The 22,238-nt window shown below is 35.5% G+C and overlaps 1 protein-coding gene across 2 annotated transcripts in view; it reads right to left on the bottom strand.

Annotated features, from left to right (window-relative positions):
- Man2a1 (mannosidase alpha class 2A member 1) overlaps positions 1-22,238 on the bottom strand; it is a 168,479-nt gene that overhangs the window by 48,005 nt on the left and 98,236 nt on the right. For both annotated transcript variants that reach the window (XM_042691919.1, XM_042691918.1), the window contains exons 13-16: positions 11,069-11,234; positions 8,538-8,756; positions 7,482-7,604; positions 4,667-4,781 (exon numbers count right to left, since the gene is read on the bottom strand). In XM_042691919.1, coding sequence (XP_042547853.1) covers positions 4,667-4,781; positions 7,482-7,604; positions 8,538-8,756; positions 11,069-11,234 — 623 coding nt within the window. The remainder of the gene's footprint in view (positions 1-4,666; positions 4,782-7,481; positions 7,605-8,537; positions 8,757-11,068; positions 11,235-22,238) is intronic.

Here is a 22,238-nt window from a genome sequence, read left to right as displayed (position 1 = left end):
GTAATAGATTTGGGGCCTGAACATTTTGTCAGTGAAAATGTACATGATATATAGGTAACCCATGGCAACCTAATTCTTTAAAGCAGCTGCTGATGACAGAAAACTAGGGCACTGAAGTCTAATCATTACAACTCTAAAGACAAAGATACAGTTAGCAATGTTACATATTGATTGTTTTGTAACTGTGAGGTTTGTACTTTTTGTGAACATGCAACACCAACTATAACACACGGGGATATGTCAGCTTTTGTTTATCTCATATTCTAGCTTTCAATCTAAGATTAACAAAAACACATAATGTAGCTCACTCAGTGATGTTTCATTATACTGAAAGAGCAATTAATGTCCACTACACCACACCTACCTTATCCCCCCGCCCAAAGTGTAATTTTTCTACATAGCTTTTGCTAAAACATGAAATGTTTCTAAAAGGGTATTTCATTAAGCGACATGTGCTACAAAATGGATTTCTCATTTACCCTGACATAAAGCAAAAAAAAAAAAAAAAAAAAATCACTCAGTAGAAAACTCTGAAATTGCTTTTAAAGCTAGAGAACACAGATTTCATATAATTGAATATTTCTAGAAACTTTTTGAATGTGATGTCTGAGTGATAATGAAAAGAAAAACGAAGTATTTTTAAATAGCCTAAATGATACTTTCTTAGAAGCCTTCAACTGCATTTCTAATAATTTATTTTTCAATTCCAGAAAGAATGCAAGTGAGGAAACTTAAGTTAAAAAAAAAAACACCCCCAAAACAGTTGGTTGAACCAAGGCCTCCAAACATAGTTTGTTTCAAAAGCAATAATGGCCAAACAGCCATTCACATTTCTTCCTATATCAGAAATTTGGTAATAACAACAAGCAGGTTCTATTCATTAATATTTATCCAGTAATTGCACTGGTCAACTGAAAGAGGGTAAAATTAGCATCTGTTCAAAAATAGCAAGTTAAATTTGAGAATACATACTTCTGTAATTTAAGAAATACTAGCTGAATCATTGTACAAAAACATGGAAGCTGCTTGAAGGTTTCTTTGTAATGAAGGCAAAAGATACTTTTGTCTACATATTTTTTAAAAGCATATTTTTATTATTAAGTGGTTGCACAGAAAGGTTATAATTCAGCATCAGTTTATGAGTAGATGGCATTTTAGTCAATATCATCCCTTTCAACATTCTCCTCCAACCCTTCAAACTCCATCCATCCCTATTGTCTGCATGTTGACTATTTAGAAACATAGTTTATAGGACTACAAAGTTCAGAACATTAATTATTTTTCAGGATTTTCTAGAGATAGATGGGCTGTGAACTGCACAGCCAAACTCCCAGATTATTCTTTCAAGTAGTAAGAATACTCAAAAACACCTGAAGACCTCACATCTCTGTTAAAAAGGATTTCATTTCAAATCTCCCTGAACCAGGATCCAGACACTATGAATCTTCAGTCCATGGTAAAATAGGTCAGATAGAGGTAGGTCAGGAAGATGAGGGAGAAAAAGCAAAATTTCCATCGTGAAAATAAGTATTTTCCCAAAGGAAGATTTATTGAAAGAAGCTCAAATAAAAGTGAAGAAAATGGTTTGGATGGTTTTGGTATCTCATCTCCCAACAACTATTTTCATGTTAGGAAAAAAAGAAAAGAAAAGCTCAGGGCTAGATCTATAAAAAGGTTTATATGTCACTTCACATTTATATATTCTGATTTTAGTTTCAATCCAGGCAACTAGAATAAAAGTCTTCTAGAGAAAACACTCAGTTAATGTCACATGATGGCTATTTATCTGTCATTTCCCACAAACTCCTAAAGCTTCCTGTTTTCAAGCTTCAAAAATCTATTATTGGAACAAAAATACACAATAGACAAATTTATTCTATCCACTGAGAAATCCAGAGGGAACAGGAAGTCTTCGTGTTTACTTTTGTTTTGTTAGTACCCAATTGAGAAGAACCTCCATTTCTTAACTAATTACATCTTAAAAAGTAACTCCTTTACCTAGAGGTTAGTCCGCTGGACATTTCAAAAGCCTGTATTTTTACATAAAGTACAAACCTGTATTTTGATATGTAAACATATTTCTTTGGCAATGAATAAATAAAACATGTACTACTGAGAGAAAAGTGAAAACAGCTAAACACAAGACTTTATTGGCTACTCCAAGTGCCAAGAATGGATGATGATGAGAGAAAGGGAGTGTCCATTGAAAAGGAAATGTCCCTAAAAGCTAAGTTTGGGCACCAGAATACTAAAGCAGAAAAGAGAACCAACCTACAAAGAAAATACACAAAGACAACCTTTAAATGAAAAACAAACAAAAAAAAAAGACAAGCTAGCAAACAGAAATGAGCCACACTGGAGAGGCCAACAGAGGATAACAGAGACAGCATGTGCAACCACTTTGGAAGGGCAAAGAAGTGGAATGTCCATGGACCCAGCTGCTGCTGAAGGGAGAAATAGTAACAATAGTAGAAAGGAGGAAAGGAACAATAGTAACCAGTTCTAATGAGTACAGTTTGTTCGGATAACTAAATAGGCAAGTCAGAATCTATTATTTTCAAATCTGCTTCTGAGGTATAACAGCTGGCTAAGTTATAGCCACAAATATACCTTACACAAATCACCCACTGATGTGAGTTCCAGAGGCCCTGAATAATCTAATAAAAACCCAAGAGATGCGGTGACATTAACAGATGCTATGAAACAAAAGGAAAAGCAACTGAGGAAATACACTTGATTGAGTGGTTACAATTTCAGGATAAGTTGCTTCAGCATTTATTCTAAGGCATAGACAATGTCTAAATACAAATGACAAAAACAAAGGTACCAGATATAGATCAGTGCCCGGGCATGTGCTACGCTGCACTCAAGGAAGAGCTTTCTTCTGGAAGAAAATAGGGGGAAGGGTCATAATTGTGGCAAAGGGATTGGGGTATGGCCAAAGCACAGTACATGCACGTATGGAGCTGTCATAATGAAATCTGTCACCATGTACAGTTCATGCTAATAAAAACTCTTACATAAAATTAAGATAGGTAATCTATGTGTGATGTTATTTTCTACCCATAAAATGAAATACTTGGTGATACTTAAAAAGGAAAATTTTTATAGCTTTCAGGGGTAGCTTACAAAAGAGTATAAAGTGATGTTCTAAAGTATTTTTTTCTGCTTTACCAAAGGTTTTGAGAAACTAAAAAAAAAAAAAAAAGATTTTAGAACTATAGACTGTTCTATGAGTAGAAAAGTATTTACAAATGACCTAAAAGTTGTGCGTACGACATGAAGTTTGTGTTTCAGAATATTATTTTTCCCTATTCCAGAAAACCTTTTATTTCTTGATTCAACCTAGTGATCATATTATTCCAACAACATATCGTATCATTACCTAAGAGATCACATGAGAGGCTGCTCATGAGTCAGCCCACACCCAAAATCCCACATAAAGGCAAAACTAATGAAAATTTAAATACAAAGCTAAGTAAAAGCAAAACTAGAGTTAGACATGTGAAGTCAGGAAGTGTAAGCTTATAAAGCAAAGCCTTGAAGATAGCCTTTACTTCTCATAAGTGTTTGTCGAAAGACTCTGTCATTAGATGGTGAAATTTTTTATTTTCTACCCATACCAAGAGGCAGCGATACTCATAAGACAGTATGTTGGAAATGAAGTTCACAACTTGGAGGAAGGGGGTACTGGGGAAGAGGGAAAGTAGGAGAAAAAAAGAGGGAGGGAGTAACAATATTCAACAAGAAATATACTCACTACCTTACATACGTAAGTGTAACCCCTCTGTACATCACTTTGACAATAAAATTAAGAAAAAAGAGGCAAGGAAAAAATTTTCCCTTTACCACTTTTTTCAACCTAATGAATAACAAAGATAATTTAAAGTGGCATTTTTATAAGGAACTTTTCTAAAAGAATTGGTAACCTGGTAAATATCCTGGTTACCAGAATTAAATTAGCAGTTAGTAAAGTATTCTATCCTAAGAACAATGAATTCAAAATCAACCAACATAACTGTAAGCGTGACTATTTGGGACTCATTGTTTAAACCCAGATCTCATGAAAGAACAAGTCAGAAAAGGACCAAAAGCTGTTTTCTATTACGCTGTTCAATACCCTCTAAAAGTTATAAACAATTAATTAAACAACTATACCAAAGAGCTGTAAACAAACAAAACTATATTCAAACATTAAAAAAATATATTCCTATGATATATGCTATTGTAATGCATTCTACATTTAAGGAGGCCGGTGTGCACATGCATGCACATGTATGTGCAAACACGTGTATGTGCAAGCATCTCATACTCAGTAATCCACTAACTGAAATCCATGTTATGACAGTATTCTAGTTTATAAAACAATATAAAATACTGGATTATTGTTCAGGCCTTCCAGGCTTCTTAGTTAACAAGCTCAGGACTAAGATGAAGAAAACATGCATACATGTTTATATTTTTGAAGGGAATGCAAATTTTTGTCATTTTTATTATTAAAGGTTAAGTCCTATGTTTGAGATCATATTACAATTAAGAAGTTCAGAAAAAAGAAATCATGTGTATAAGCCAATTGCCATTTTTAATGTGTTAAAAATGATACAAGGAAAACAAGAATTGAAAAAGGAGTTTATGAAATGTTTGACTACCGTGTCTATTTGCTTACCCTGTACATTGTAGAGTCGAACTGTATGAGCAACATGGTCAAAATAGCAAGTCAGCTCCGAGTAGATCATTCCATATGTTACTCTGACCAAGGGTGGGTGTAGGGAAACATACGGCTGAGGAGGAAATCAGAATTTTAGGAAAAACATCTTGGCTTCTAAAACTTTTACAGAATTGAAAAATGAAATCACTTAGAAGCCATTGTTTAGCTATCACTATTTATAATCTAAATTAATGAAAACATGGGAAATAAAGCACATAACTTTTATGACTGGGAAGATTTAAACCACTGGTGAAGAATTGTGATCTAAATATTAGCTTAAGAATAGCATGAATAGCCGGGCGCTGGTGGCTCACGCCTGTAATCCTAGCTACTCAGGAGGCTGAGATCTGAGGATCGCGGTTCAAAGCCAGCCCAGGCAGGAGAGACCATGAGACTCCTATCTCCAATAAACCACCAGAAAACTGGAAGTGGCGCTGTAGCTCAAGTGGTAGAGCGCTCGCTTTGAGCTGAAGAGCTGAGGGACAGCGCCCAGGCCCAGAGTTCAAGCCCCACGGCCGACAAAAAAAAAAAAAAAAAGAATAGCATGAATAGCTAGGCTTACAATAATAACTTACCAGTGTAAGTAATTTCAGAATTGTCTAATCTTATTCCAAACCTACCTCTTTGGCTAAAGAAAAGTATTCTGAAGTTAATAAAGCATGCGACAGTTTGTAATGTTCTTATAACTAATTAACATATAGCTAGAAAGTGGGGAGGGATAAGTGAGACCTGAGACAGTCATTTCTGGGCTCCTGTTCTGAGCCATTGACCTCTTTCCCTTAGTAAACTAAGGATAATTCTTTTTATCCTACTGACATTATAGATACTAAATACTTCTATGAATGCGTAATACCCATAACATAACTACCCTTTCTATTCAGTGTAAGATGCCTGTCCAATGGTAAAAGCTGGCAAGAGAGATATACTGAAACAGCTTATACTGAGGAACCACTGCTTATCCTACGATGGCTCCTGTGAACTGTGGTCTACCCCAAATTCTTACTGACACATATATACACACATATATGTATGTGTATATAAAACACTATAAAACAACCTAAAAATTGTTAGTTTTAGTGTGAACTACACAGTTTCAAATCAATCTCTTGATTTTGGTTAACAGGCTTTCCCAAATTATAACACAAGTTACTTTTTCTCAGGAATACCTAGGCAACAAAACCTTAAGGCAAACTGTTATTTAATTTTTTTCTTTATTGAGATTAAGTAATCACATGAATTTCACAGCATTGTGGCATAGTGATACTTAGCTATAGTCACCAACACATTTTAATCTTCACAATGCTAATTGTCATTGTCTTGATCCACAAAGCTTATGAACTCTACAGACTTTAACAATAAAATGATTTCTTCCAAACCGGGCGATTGGTACATTTCTTTCCTTTTGCTTAGTGCCAGCTGTTTCCTCTTTCTCTCTCATTCCCTCCCTTCCCATTACCACTCTAGAGCTGCTTAGTTCCCTTTCATCAATGTCTAGTGAAGCTGATGGGCCCCTCTGCTGTATTTTTTCACCCGTTTTCTTCTAGTTCTGTGTCCCCCTCCTAGCTTCCCTCTGATGTAAGGCAAACATTTTTTTTTAAATATTTAAAGCCAAAAAAAAGTATTTAAGCAAAAAATTTCTTTTTATAAAGAGAAAAAATGCAGAATTGCCTACAAAATATTATAGACTGCTAGAAAAATGAAATAGTAAAAATTAAATAACACAGACAGGAAATTTTGCAAGATTCATCTGACTGTGTATAAAGAATACTTATAGGTCAATAGTATGCATCAGTAAGACATAAACAAGAAACAAAAGAAATAAGAACAATCAATGTAGAAAAAGTATAATTTCATTAATAATCCCAAAAACTGTATAGGAAAATAAAAATTTTAAGTTAACCTACTACTACAGGCAACTCTTCTAATAGGGTTAATTCTTAGTGTTTGAAAAACGGCACACTAGAAAGTTACTTACAAATCCCAAGAGGAAAGGAACATTTATGTAGAAATAAGCAGTATGTATAAAAATGGTCTACCAGGATTCAGACAGTGAATTTCTATAAAGGTTTTCCTCAGGAAATAATCAGAATTATATAAAAAGAAAGCTTATTGCCAATATCTAACAGTGAAGAATAAGAAGAACACATGTACCTTAGAAAAATAGTAAACACAACATTGAATATTAAAATTATATCCAAGAAACACTATCAGATTGTGAACAGAGATGCATATAAAAAATAAAGCACATAAATGCAAAGATGAAACTGAGAATTAGGGAATGGATAGACTTTAACTAGAAGATAACAGATATTTTAAAAACACACCAAAATATTAGCAGTGGTTTTCATGGGGTTGTTGAAGTTTGTACAACTTACTGCTTTCTTCATAATTTTCTACATTTTCAGAATGTGCCAGAGTTTGCATATACTCACTACCTTTATAGTCAAGGGTGGGAAAATGCTCTATGAAAGTGTTGAAAGTTAAGGAGAAACAGCCAGTAGATGATCCATTTTTTCCACAGACCTACGTATTATTTTATCTCTTCATACTGTGCTGCACATATATAAAACACTACAAAAGCACCAAGTCTAAAGTCAAACTAGCTTCTTTCCATGGAAAACACTGGTTTAAATAATCCTAACTGAATTGCAAGTTCGATCCACTGTTGGTTTACCTAACTTTCAAGTGTAAGTATAACACTGGGTGGAAAGGTAGTAACCTGATCCTTGAAGAGATCATAAACCCAGGAGATAAACTTGTCAGCATTACTTACCTGGGCCTTACCATCAGGCAGGAAGAGGTAGGCACCACTTTTGTCTCTTTTATTTGTGGTTCCATACCAGAAAAATTGCACTCTTATTTCATGGTCTTTCCCATCATCTTTGGTTCTCATTCTCTAAGAAAAAAAGTTAAAGCAATTCACTATTGAAATGCTGTATTATATCTGATTTTATGTATATGTCAATTAAACCTCAGGAGAAACTGACATATGGTAATGTTTGTCTCTCAGGTTTAAAATTCTTGGTTGAACATTATAATTGTCCATCTAGTCTCAGGTTTTAAAACCTTCACTACAACTGTACCCATGTGGGTTCATGCCTATTCAGGAGACTGAGATCTGAGGATCTCAATCCACAGCCAGATGGAGCAGACAAATCTGACTCTTATTAATTCAACAAAAATTTGGAAGTGGAGGTGTGGTTCAGGTGGTACAGTGCCATCCTTGAGCCAAGAAAGATAACCAAGAGGTCAAAACCCCCAACCTGGCACAAAAGAAAAACAGCTTCTATCAAAGGCACAAAACTTTCTGTACCAGAAGATTTATTTTTTATTTCAATATTCCTCGGCCAATATGTTTTAAAAGTATAATAAACTTGAATTTAAAATTAAAATTTTAAAAATTAAAGTGATTTGCCAGCATGTGCAGCTCAAGTGGTGAAGTTGCCTATGTAGGAAGTTCAAGGTTTGGAATTCAAAACCCCTAGTGTCATCAAACACAAAGGAATAAATAACTAGAAAGTGATATGTTAAGTAAACATTCAACTTATTATTAGATTTAATGGGCATTTTATGCTGTCAAACTATGTTTTCAAAGTTCTCGAACACATTTGCAGCTTTCCTAATTATTTAATGGAGTAACAGCACTGCCTGGAAACTAGCAGTACCACACGATCAGGCTTGTGGTTGAAGTGCCTCACTAGAGGGACCAATAATTGCATGCTATCCTCCTCACCGAAGTATTTGGTGCAGCCTAAAGTAAGAAGACTTTCTTTTCCTTTCACTGAAATCAGCACATGTAGTAACTGTAACAATAAATTTCAGAACATACCTTCATCAGCCCATATCCATCAAACCAGAGTGCAATGAAGAAATTCTCTAGACTGATAGAATCCATAGCATTTGCCATATTCTTTAGGTTGAAAATTCCATTTCCTTTTACATCAGCATTATACATGACATAATCGGCCAAATGTGAATTTGTACTTTTAGATTGTAAAATCTTATATACTTTCAGTCCCAGTGGTGGGGTATGTGCTAGAAAAGAAATCTTTAAGAGACAGGGAAGGAAATTTTAAGAGAAAAATAGAATCTACACAAAGTTAATTTATTTACTGTTGGTTAAAAGCAATGTGCTACTGTGTGTGTTTTTTTAATGAGGATGCTATACTATTCTATAAGTAGTTGATAAGTTATGGGTATAACATCACATCACAATTTCTTCAGGAAATCAACCACTGCAATTCATCAGAGACACCGTTTCACTAGCAATTATATGCTCAGTCTGCTATAACTGTTCTCAATAGATGACCAGATGAAGGCTAAGTTGAATGCTTTCTGCATGGAATGCTTTCTTTCTTTAGATTATTATTATTATTATTTTATTTGTTGGTTGTGAGGCTTGAACTTTGGGCCTGGGTACTGTCCCTTATCAGCTCAATGTGAGTGCTCTACCACTTGAGCCACAGCTCCACTTCTGATTTTCTGGTGATTAATTGGAGGTAAGAGTCTCATGGACTTTCATTGCCTGGGCTGGCTCTGAACCACAATCCTCAGATCTCAGCCTCCTGAGTGCTAGGATTACAGGTGTGAACTATCAGTGACCAGCTATATTATTATTTTAATATTAAAATCGCCAATGTAATTACATAAATATCACAGCTATTAGTTCTGTCAGCACCAAGCATTCAATGTAGGAAGTTTGGTAGACAGGGAGCAAGGCGTAGCAGACACCATGTCTGTCTTCCTGGAGTTACTCCATTTTCTAAAAGGCAGGTAGCCTGTAATATCTGAACAAGTTATTCTATACTTTTCCATTCTGTCTCCAGAAATGTTCACGGCTCAGTGAGTCACCAATGGCTTTTTTTTTTAAAGAAAATACGTATTACCTTTAAGTAGTTACACAAAGTAAACAAAGTGGTTTATGAATGCAGTGTGTCTTGATCAATTGTCACCCCTTTCAACATTCTTACCTAACCCTCCCAACCACTCCTTTCTTCACTTTTCTTAATTTTGTAGGATATGTATTGAACTTTACTTAGTCATTTAAAAAGCTTTTTATGTATACAATGCATCTTGATCTGTGTCACCCCTTCAACATTTTCCCCCTGCAACATTTTCTCCAATCTTAGATCCACCCCTTCCCTTATTTTTCTTCATTTTGTGGTGTATACAATTGTTGACAAATAGAAATAACTCCATTTTAGAATTTGTCCTTGTTTATAGCTGTGTCTTTAGAAGTAGAGATTTAAACTACACTCCAGATTCTATAGCGTTTAATCTCAGTTTAACTTTGATTATTTTAAGAAAATTTCACACACAGACACACACATACACACACACACCCCTTTTAATTAAGTCTAGAGTTTTCAGACATATCTCAGAAAAAAACCAAAAACACCTTAATTATACCCTAGAAAGGCATTCTTCCATGATATTTTTATTACTTTTACAATGGAACGTTGAAACTACACAAAATTATTAAGGAGGGTAATATATCAATTTTTATAATCATCATTATCATTAAGTTGTATCAGACCAAAAATTCAGTAATAATAATAATAACCATCATCATCATAGTAATAATAATAACTAAGGAGGCTAAGATCTGAGGATTGTGGTTCAAAGCCAGCCTAGGCAAGAAAGCCCATGAGACTTTTATCTCTAATTAACTGTCAAAAAAAAAAAAAAGCCCCAAGTGGAACTATGGCTCAAGTGGTAGAATATTAGCCTTGAGCACCAAAGCTCGGGGAGTATGCCGACCTCTGAGTCCAAGCTGCAAGACTAGCACAATAAAATGAATAATAATTACTTCATTAACTCATAATCTCACTAGTATATATATTTATAAAGGCATATAAGATACATAATACACTAATAACATGTTACCTGCTAACAGCATATAATATATTAATAATGGCATTAACATTTTAATATGGGATCTATTTTTTCCTCTAGTATCATTTAAATACCCAGTTCATCTTCTCTGGTACTTAAATTTTTCACTTTTCATATTCCAACAGGACTGCTCAAGGGGCCTATCCTGAGGCTAATTATAAAAGTACAAGCTAGCTGGGCATGGGTGGCTCACGCTAGTAATCCTAGCTACTCAGGAGGCTGAGATCTGAGGATCCAGCCCGGGCAGGAAAGTCTGTGAGAATCTTAGCTCCAATAAACCACCAGAAAACTGGAAATGTGCTGTGGCTCAAGTGGTAGGGTGCTAGCCTGGAGCTGAAGAGCTGAGGGATAGCATCCAGGCCCAGAGTTCAAGCCCCACAACTGATGAAAAAAAGAAAAAAAGTACAAGCTGTGTACTGTGGTTATGTCCTTTTGTAATCATATGTTTTTCCAGCCACAACATACCTTGTAGGCTGTTTGTGAGATAGTGTGTGCATCATTCCAAACAGCACTGACTTGAGCCTCTATAGGCTGTCCTGAGTAAGACAGCACTTGTACAGTGGGAGAATTCACATAGACAGAAACCACTGACTTCCGCTCTTGCTCTAAAGGATTGTAGACCACAAGGTACCTGCAAAAAAAAAAAAAAAAAAAAAAGTAATTGTCAAATACTGGGATCTCAAAATATTTTTCTTTCACATATTTCCTAAGACCTCAGTTCACAGTCATTGAGCCAATGTGTAGAGAAGAGTGACACAGAACTCTGTCAGAACTGACAGAGGACCAGTAATTTCCTCACAACAAATACCACAGAGCACAAAGGGCAATGAAATAATGCTTCAAAGTGCTTTCTGGAGAATAAAAACTGTTTCAAATGGAAGACATTAATAGACTTGTAATGAAGCGCTTTCATATCCCAGAATTGACAGCTAAGTATGGTTTTAATCATCTGTCAAAATGGACTACCACTTTGCACCTAATACCCTGATCCTTGCAGAATTTCAGTAAAGAAAAAAAAAAAAAAACCCCAAACAACAACAACAAAAAACCCATAAATTGTCTATCTGCAAGTTAGCTACAATTCCTCCCATTTAAAAAAATATTTTAAACCACCCAACACAGAAAATCATATGGCTATATGTGAAAATTTGAAAATTTTCTTAATTCACATGTATATTTTATATACAGGGGTCTCACTCCAGAAACCTGGATCTGGAAAAAAGACTATTTGAAGTGAATCTACTTAGAATTAGGGCCAACATTTTATGATAAATATTGCTGTAGAAAGGACTTGACAGTGGCTTAGGAGAAAGAGGAAAAATAAAACTTTTAATACAAGTTCTAGCAATATTTGCCACTATGTACAATCCTTAGAATAAATTTTTTAAAAAAGAATGAACTGAGAATTTTAGCAAGTATTTTTCCACCATTTTGAATTGGCACATTATGACATCCTCATCTCAGAATTAATTTTTACAGGGTACTTGTAAGCATAACCATTTATAAAAGATACTTAAGATCTTATTTTTCCTATAGGCTTCTCTCAAATCTCTGAGCATCTAATCACTCTCCATTAAGCACCCATGACGTTGTATTAGGAGAAACTTTCTACACATCAGGAGACAAAACTCATGAAATATGCATGCTTCGCCTGATTAATGATTTTACATTAAAATCAATTTGCATCATATTATATACAAATAAATCAGGACACTTCAAAGAAGAAATATTACTCACTGATTCACTAGTGAGTTTTATATGATCTGAAATATTTGTTTTCATAGACAAATTTGTAACTGTAGAAACACAGACTGAATAGTTAGATAATATGTCCCCCAGGACATATGCACTACAAAGAGTAAAAGCAAACTAGCACATGTTTATCATAACACATTAGAAAGATTACTAATGTTCTTTCATCCTGAGTGTGTTTCCTACACATTTTTGCTTTTATCTACATTATAAGCCATTTGTTAAGAAATCAAATAAATATCTACAGTGACCAAGTGAGGCAAAGGAAAAAAGAACAGAGAAAAAGGAAGAGGACTTAGCACAAAAATCTAAAATGTTTTACCTGTAAATTTCTTACCAGCAGAAGCAGTTATGGTTCAAATAATATGTTATGATACCACCTTGACAATATAACCAAAGAATGTCTCTAATCCTATTAGACTTACACTTCTATGCATTAAGACAAGAAGACTTGTCCTTTTCATCACTTGTGTTCATTGATATTCTACATACATAAAAGAGAAGCGAGCCTCTTAGTCACAAATCCACAAAGAACTCTACACTTCCTTCCACTAGAGTACCATAGAAACCATTCTCAAGGAAAAAAGTTGTTTCCCACTCAAGAGGAGTGCTCAACATACATCTCTGGTGTTCTTGCCCACATATTTGCACCCTTCTAATGCACCTTGCTAGAGATTCACTTGACTCTTCTCCCATCACAAACACAACTGGAGAATCATAACTGCTAAGATTCAGTGCTATGTTTTCTAATGTTAGATTTTCTAATGCAAATAGAGGAAAGAACAGTTGATAGTCACTCTATCTGTGCCAAAGATGTTTAGACCAGAACCTCCTAAAGAATGATTTGTTTCACTGAAACCCATGGTCCTAGATACTTACAAAGCTTGCTAATATGAAAATCTCTAAACACACTCCTAATTCTGCAGAAGTCTGCAGGCATTCCCAGGCACCAATATCACAGACGTCCCAGAATATCTGCTGAGTGGTTCATCAGATGCTCCACTGCAGAGAAGGTCATGAAGGCTGTGATAAAATAAAATGTGCCCATATACAACTATTCCTTCCTATGGAAAATATAAAGAATGACTCACACTTAATGCGAATGATAGTTTTAATCATACATTTGGTTTTGTACCATATTAAACCACTTTGTAAAGTAAGTTGTAAACTAGATTCTACTTGTTTCACTTAAATAGCTAATTAGTATTTGAAAATAATATTTCTATTGTACTAAATGATTATGTAATATCATGCCAAGAACCTATTCAAAAACTAATTGTGTAGGGTATGAGTATAATGCTATACTAAGGAAATAATTTTTAATGTAGAGAGCTCCAGTATGCTCAAATACACAGTACAAATTTATATAACAAAAATTTATATGACACATATAGAAGCTCTTATCTATGTACAATTTAAGTAGAGTACTGAGAAAGCATAATTATAAATTAATTTCTATTAGAAATAAGCAAATTTTCATAAATCAGCTAAATTTCATTGCCATTCTCAGGTTTGATAGTCAGACGCTTATTTTTGTGCCAATAACCTAAACATGAGTTAAGACTTTCAGTTATAAATGAAATCAACAACTTTCAATATCATGTACAACTTTCATTCACTTACTGAAAATTGATAACATTTGATCTACACTAACCAAGAAAATTAATGATGTTCTAAAAATGGAGATTAATTTCTATTTTATCTAAGAAGTAATGTCAGAGAAAACTCATGAGAATTTTGAGATTTTCCCCCCTCTAATTTCTTACACATTAGCACTAACTTTTTAGCTTTATCTGTCATCAAGCCTTATGAATCCCTAGTCCTCAATGTGACACCAGACCCTGACAACTTGAGGTGATAGACAATTAATTCTATATATACAAAGAACAATTCTCATGTCATGAGGAAAGAGCACTCATTTGTTATCTGCCAATCAAACTTCAAGACAGAGGTAATGTACTATGGCTTGGAGAAAAATGTATGAAGAAAAATGGAAGGATGTCTACATGCTCAAGTCAAAGTGGTAATTACTTTATGGAAGAACTGCACTTTCATGGGAAGTGTAGTTCTGTCCTTGAAGAGTCTATCAAGGACGAGTGTATTCAGAATCCCTCCCATCTTTCACAGAGGGAACTCACACCAGGTTAAGAAAGAAAACTATGACAATCTCAAGTCTCTTCTTTGAGGCAAATCTAATAGGATCTACAAAAGCTGTGAACAATTCTAAGTGCACACAGGCTTTCTGATGGACAAGGTGGAAGAAGAGTGCATTGATCAGTGTTTCATGTAAGTTTGAGATAGCCTTTGGACTAGATGGCCAACATAGGAAGCACAGCCTTCATCCTTCTTAAAAGGAAACTGTGGTTCTACAAGCTGAGTATTGAGGATCCAGCCAGCTATGGCATTGCCTTTATCCTGCTTTCGGGGAAACTGGTTCTCCTTGTTAGTTTAGGTGTGTTGTGGAAATCCACCCAGCTGAAACTACCACAACAAGGCTTAGAAGTCAGTCTTAATCAAGAGCCATCTTCTTAACCACATCACTCACAGCCAATTCTATAAGGATCTTTTTGACAGATGGAATTTTCTGTAGAGATTTCCTTAATTTCAAATAGCCATGAAAAACTGTCTCCTCAGCAATACCAAAGATTCCTGCAGAGCTTCTCTCCTAGGGAAGCTCCAGGTGAACAAAAAGCTATTTACATTTCATGTGTGTTATATTTGTGAGAGACAACTTACAAATGCAAACAGAAAAGAAAAAAAATCTACCTCACTCCATTTAGAAGGCAAAAACAATATGCGAGGAAAGATTTTAAAAACATCACCTGTTTCTATGTCTGTATAAAAAAGATAGAAAAGAAACGTTTTCTCCAGATGCCGGTGGCTCATGCCTATAATTCTAGCTACTCAGGAGGCTGAGATCTGAGCATCATCATTCAAAGCCAGGCTGGGCAGGAAAGTCCATGAGACTCTTACCTCCAATTAACTACCAAAAAAGCCAATTAACTACCAAAAAGCCAGAAGTAGAGCTGTGGTTCAAGTGGTAGTCTTGCATGAAAAAGCTTAGAGACAGTGCCCAAGCACTGAGTTCAGGCCCCAGGAACAGCATACACAAAAATTATTATTATTTTTTTTTTGGGTCCGGTCGTGAGGCCTGAACTCTGGGCCTGGGCACTGTCCCTCAGCTCTTCAGCTCAAGGCTAGCACTCTACCACTTGAGCCACAGCGCCACTTCCGGCTTTTTTCTTTTTGCTTATGTGGTGCTGAGGAATTGAACCCAGGGCCTCATGCATGCAAGGCAAGCGCTCTACCACTGAGCCACCTTCCCAGCCCACACAAAAATTATTTTTAAGTCCTCTGTTAGCACAGTTTAAAAGCCAATTAAGTAAGCAGAAAGTTTTATGAAAATAATTGTGACTTAATGTGCCTGTCACAGTACCTGGCATAGTCACATTCAATAAATATCTGATGAGTGACTAATGCATAAAAACTGCATTAGGAGAATCATCATTTTGAAATAATATCAGTAAGTTTGGGGCTTTACAGTTGTATCAGAGCAGTTTTCACTTTGATTATTTTCATTTCTCAAAAAAATGCAGGTCAGGTATGTAAGAATGGAGGAAATGACAGCTCCAAGGACACAAAGAATGTAAAGAACAAGGGGAAGGTAGAGCTTATTCTGTCTGATTCTTAATCAGTAACAGCATACTGAAGATTCATTTCAGCCTGGCACTGATAGTTAGGTCACCTGCAATCCTACATACCTGAAGAGTCAGAGATCAGAATGATCATGGTTGGAGAGAAGCCCAGGTGAAGAAGCTCACAGGACCCTAGCACAAGCAATAGCTAGAGCATAGTGGTGTGTGCCTGTCACCCCAACTATAAAAGAGAAGGGATAAGAAGGACGTGGTTGGAGTCCAGCACACGCAACACTCTTCACAAGATTCTATCTCAACAGAAGAAGCTTGACATGATGGTGTGAGACTGCTATTGTTGCTATGATAGGAAGCATAAAAATAACCAGAATACAAAGGGCTGCAGGCATGGCTCAACAGTAAAGCACCCACGTAGCAAGCACGAGACCCTGAATTTATATATATGGCAAGTTCAGACCCAAAAAAAGCTGAACAATATAGAAAAGCGTATTAGTGGCATGGACACCCCACCGTAAAAAGGCAATATGTAAAATAAGCTGTCTGCATATGGAAGAAAACTGGCACAATATATATATTTGAACATCTAAGAATTTTTTAAATACATACAGTAATCAATCCACAGATAAAAAGAAAATTTGAGCCCCAAATAAGGATAAAATATATTGGGATGTATCGTGTGAAATCCTCTTAATTCTTCACTTGGATCAGAAGTACTAATCTAAAAATTCAATCCAAAAGAAGGCAAGAGAGAACTATCCAAAGTACATTGGCTAGCTAACTCACATAGTGAATTGAGAGAAACTGCTGGATAATAATAGTAATAGTCACAAATACTTAAAATATCCTAAATATAAGAAAATATTATACTATTAGATAGAAAATAATATTCTGGATTATATAGAAACAATAAAGTATGAAATATATAAAATTCTGAACAAATGCTTAAAAACTGTTCATTGAAACTTCTAGATACTGGCATTACTAGTAGATATTCTCTATCTCCTTTTTATACTTCTTGACATATAATACTGTTAAAAAAAGTATTTAAAAATAAATAGTAGGAAAAGTAATAGAATCAACTTCTCAAAAGGGGAAGGAGGGAATATAGCCAGGCAAAGGTGGGCATGGACATCCAATCCAGGTAAGACTGGTACAAGATCAATGGCACAAAATGTGAAGAAAAAAAAAAGATGCTATGTTCAGTAACCCTAGAATCTATTTAGTAAAATGTATCTTTGAAATGTCAAAAATGTTAAAACTAAAAAGGGAGGCAAATCCAAAGTTACAATGGGAACTGAACTGTCTTTAAGTCATGACATAAAACTTAAGACTTCTTTATGCAGGTGATGGGGAATAACCAGAAGGTTTAACGTGCTCGAATTTTCATTTTCAACACCTAATCTTAGTTGTCAGGAGAAAGAAGGATTTCGGGATGACTATTCAACGCAGGAAAACTATGTAGATAGCTTCAACAGTTCAAGTAGGAAAGGTAAAGACTGACAAAAAGGGGAACGAATTTGTTCAGTAGGATGTACTTGGATTTCCTGAAGAAGGCAGACTCTCCTACAACACAGGTATGATGGTACAATTAACCAAATTAAACACACAGGGGAAAAGAGGTTTCTAAGGGTGCTAATCCAGGTATAGAATTCCTGAAACCTTATGTTTGAGGAACCTTCACATAGATTGGTCCTTCTGCTCCTAAATTAATCTGGAACTTAGAACCCACTTTTCCATGGGAAATAAAAAATCAGCTTTCCAAGCAGGCTAAATAATGGCTCTCTAGTCGTCCATACTCTAGTCCTCAGAACCTAAAAACTTCTTCTGTAGTAGCAGTGATTCTGTTGATATAATTACATTAAGGATTTGGGGAAGGAATTATCTAGAGAAGTCCATGTAACTCAACAAGGAACCTCCTTCAAACAGGGAAGACCACACAACAAGCGCAACAAAAGGCTTGAATGTGTATAAGGAATGAGTCACCAGCTGAGCATGGCAGGTGGCTTCTAGAAGACGAAAAGGCAAAGGAGGCTAGCTAAAGGAGCCACCTGTGCCACTGCTTTCTTAGCCCAGTAAAACACGTTTGAGACTCCTCATCTCTGGAATTCCAAAATAACAGGTTTGTGTCTGTTTTCTTTTCTTTTTTTGCTTATGTGGTGCTGGGGAATCGAACCCAGGGCCTCATGCATGCAAGGCAAGCACTCTACCACTGAGCCACCTTCCCAGCCCCTCTGTTTTCTTTTTTAAGAGACTAAATTTGTTATGGCAGCAACCAAAAGTTAATATACCAGATTCACCATAAAAAATCCCTATGGAAAATAGAAAAGACTTTGCCCCATGTTATAGTCGTTAGTGTGTACTAGTTGTACGAGGGGTTTCCTTGTGATATTCCAAAATATTCAATATACTCAATGGAAATTAGTCCCCTTTACTGGTCTTCCTCATTTCCTGTTCTCCTCCTTCCCAAACATATAAATGGATTTCATTATTCTATGTTCAACATGAGTGCAAAGCATTTCGACAACATTTACCCCTCCATCTGCAGCTCTTTACATCCCTCCCGCACACAGGTTTCCCCTCCCAAACTGTTCCTGTTTTACACTCATAAAGACTTTTATAAAGAAACAAACATAAAATAAAACTGGAACTCCTGGAAAAGAGGATGAGGTGGGGTAAATAACAGCAGGAAGACCCCGGGGTCCCGAAAGTGGGCCCAAAGCTTGAAATGAAGTATGCCTGGCCCTCTCTCTCATAATTCTGAGTTTCTCCTGCTTCAAGACTCCACTATATCTAGCATAAGTGCCCTCTGTCAACAGGGAGAAACAAACAAAACACAACACTATACTTTCTAACAAGCAAATGACTAACAGTCCCTTAATATATTGCTCAAGGTCCCTTATATTGTTACTTAATGTTTTAAAATTCTATTTGTTTTTCATCTTTGAATACCTTAAATAGAACCCCCATTCACCTTTCTATTCTTATAAAATAGGCCACAAACATTTAACAATTTTCCATTTTAAAGAATCCCTCTAACAACATTTATCTTCATTTGCTAAATATATATATATATTCAAGGGAAAAGCAGAAAGTGATGGTTTCTAGAAGTCTATATCCAATGAAATAATAAATATGGTCTAATCTACTAAGAAAAAAAAGGTGCAGATCAAGCTTCCTATCAGCCGTGAAAATTACAATTTGAGTATAGCAGCATGTAATTGTTACCTGATCACCACTTTCCAGGTATTTAGGGAAAATTTCTCAAAATTGATGAATTAAAAAAATACTCTGGGGGCTGGGAAGATGGCTCAGTGGTAGAGTGCTTGCCTTGCATGCATGAGGCCCTGGGTTCGATTCCTCAGCACCACATAAGCAAAAAGAAAAAAGCCGGAAGTGGCCCTGTGGCTCATGTGGTAGAGTGCTAGCCTTGAGCTGAAGAGCTGAGGGACAGCACCCAGAACCAGAGTTCAGGCCCCATGACCGGACCCCCCAAAAACAAAATACTCTGAATTTTTTTATCCAATGAGACACAATTCCAAGGACAAATCAAAACCAGCACATTACAGGTGTACTCACATGTAAGCATAAAGCAACCTTCATACAGTATTACTAAGATAGCTACTAAAACTGCTGTTTGCCATTCAGTAATTTCTGAACTGTGTTACACTCCTCAAATTCCAAGAATTCCATAAAATAGCTAACAGCTAAGAGCTAACAATAGCTCCTAATTTAAATAAGTAGTATATTACTAAGCAAATATTCTAGAAAGTAAGGTGGTAAAGTACTAATTATTTGGGTAAAGACTTATGCCGGCTCATATTACTAATAGATAGTGAATCAAATATAAAAATGTTAAAGGAATCTTTTTTATTTTTATCTAAATAAAATGGACCTAGTTTGTGGTTGTTGTTTTTTCCAGGTCTTATGATAACAACAACAACAATAATAATAGTATTAGCACTTAATGAGCCTTTAGAATGATGCTGGCCATATAGTACGAGCTTTAATTAATTTGCTTCAGCTTTAAAATTACCCTACGAAGTCTCAAAATCTTGCCCCAAAATTTACACCTACATAGGGTAGCTCCATATCCTCCTCAAGATAATGTAATTATTTTAGTGGTAGAGCCAAGATTCAAAGTTAAACAGATTGGAGGCAAGAAAGGCAGCCAGTGATTCTCCTGTAAGCCACTAAGTGTGCCTGTGCTGGAAGCGCAGGGAGTCATTTGTAGCACTCAGTATCCACCCCACCCTCCCCATGCTTCTCCTAATCCAGCCCTATTAGATTGTGTTTTCCCTAATAGCTCTCACCTTCAGGGTAAAGGCGGTTTCTCTGAAGTGATGAGGACTAGGCTACCTCTCCTGGTTTGTGAAAGGATTAAACAAGCAGTAACTTCCTACTTTTGTAAGAGGTGGTAAGAGGAAATTGAGCACAAGTATCTTCACTTGGCAGTATTGTGGTTATTCTAAAAGATAGCTTCTTTTACTGGTATACCAGCATTGGATATTATTTTCCAGAACTGAGTGCTCTTCCCACAATTTCTTTCCTGATGTTTATGCCAATGATTTTTTTTTAATTTAAGTTTCATGTATTAGCAGACAAAACTCAGAGAGTAAATATTTAAACTCTACCCCTGCCAAGATACACAGCAAGTGAGACTGAAGTTCTAAAACTAGGAGGTGGTTAGTGGCTAAAGCCAATCAGTTGCCTAATTCTCAGTGCAGGGATTCCTTTAAATCACTGTGCTCCTTTGAGCTGCCAAAGCTCAATGGAATGGAGTAACAGAATATCATGAATGTCATCACAATCTGTAAGAAATACAACTTAATACGACAAAATATTAACCCTCAAGTAGAACTAGAAACTTCAAAGCTTCTCTGCATTGTAAGAATCACTTCTAAAACCATACATGCAAAGTAAAACCAAGGAGTAAACTTAAAACTTTCAAAACATAGATGGGCTGAAAATTCTTACAATCATATTCAGACAGTAGCAAGTCAATTAAAAGAATAAAAATTCCTTTCTAAGCATTCTAAAACTTTTGATACTAAAGCAATAAAAAGACAGACAAAAAAATTATACATAATTTGACTGACCCCAGGAGTCTTGTCACCAATTAAGTTGCTTTCACTCTGAAAGTGTTTTGCCTACAACAAAAATACCATCTATGTTACCTACAACATTAAGACATTCTATTTTCTTGTCAATTCAGAAACCACATCTGTAGCTATTTTCTGAAAAGGCAGCGAAAGACATTATATTTATGGGTGACTGCATAAGGAATGATGTTCAATCAAAATGTAATTTTCATCTACTGGAAGGAAATTTCATTTCTCCAATACTGGAGAAGCCTGTAGTATATGTAAACGAAATGATTTTTCACAAATAGAAAAGACCTTAGAAGTTAACACAGTAAGACAAGTTTGTTTTGTTCATAAAGACAGAAATGACAAATATGTTTATATTCACTCTGTGTATCTTTGTTGACAAATGAAATTTATCCTGTGCAAGTTTTCCCGGTAAACAAGGGAAAAGAGCTTCTTTTTATTGGTACCACATTTCTTCATGTTAGTGAGCCTTCATGCAAATGATAAAAATATGAAAACAACAAAACACCAACTACTTTCTATTCTCACAACACTTTTAGAAGCAATCAACAAAACACCAACTACTTTCTATTCTCACAACACTTTTAGAAGCAATATTGGTCTCAGGAAAGATGACTGAAGAAGATTATCACTCATGTAAGAATGTAAATGTGTCACAAGGATGAAGAATACATCTCAAAGAAAAGCACACAAACCAACCAACTACCTTGGTTATTCTGAATGTCTATTAAATACCTACAACAAATCTGGAACTCAGATACTCTAAAAAGCAGTCCTATGTCATTCATAATTTTCTTGTCAAATTAAGTTAATTAATTAAGCTACTCTCCAAATAAGGATGAATTTAAATAAGTCCAAAGGCTCTATTTAAAATTTTTCTTTTACCACAAAGTTGTGAAGTGCTCTGAAGTCCAAAATGGGCTTGAAGCCCTCCCTGACTTTCTCAGGACCAGGATACTTTCACTAAAATCCTTTTTCCTTGTTCCTCTTGTAGTGCCCGCTTTATTAATCTGCATTTAGAAGGAAAAAAAAATCTGGTTCAGAAGAATGGAAGACCTTGAAATACTCCACATTACTTCAATCTATTCTCTGAACTCCGCTTTTGGTTAGTTAGTTTAACTT

The sequence above is a fragment of the Dipodomys spectabilis genome, unplaced genomic scaffold (genome assembly GCF_019054845.1).
Source record: "Dipodomys spectabilis isolate Male_0828 unplaced genomic scaffold, ASM1905484v1 ptg000147l, whole genome shotgun sequence".
NCBI classification, from domain to species: domain Eukaryota; kingdom Metazoa; phylum Chordata; class Mammalia; order Rodentia; family Heteromyidae; genus Dipodomys; species Dipodomys spectabilis.
The sequence above is the reverse complement of the archived record's forward strand: the minus strand, read 5'-3'. Positions and strand labels throughout refer to the sequence as shown.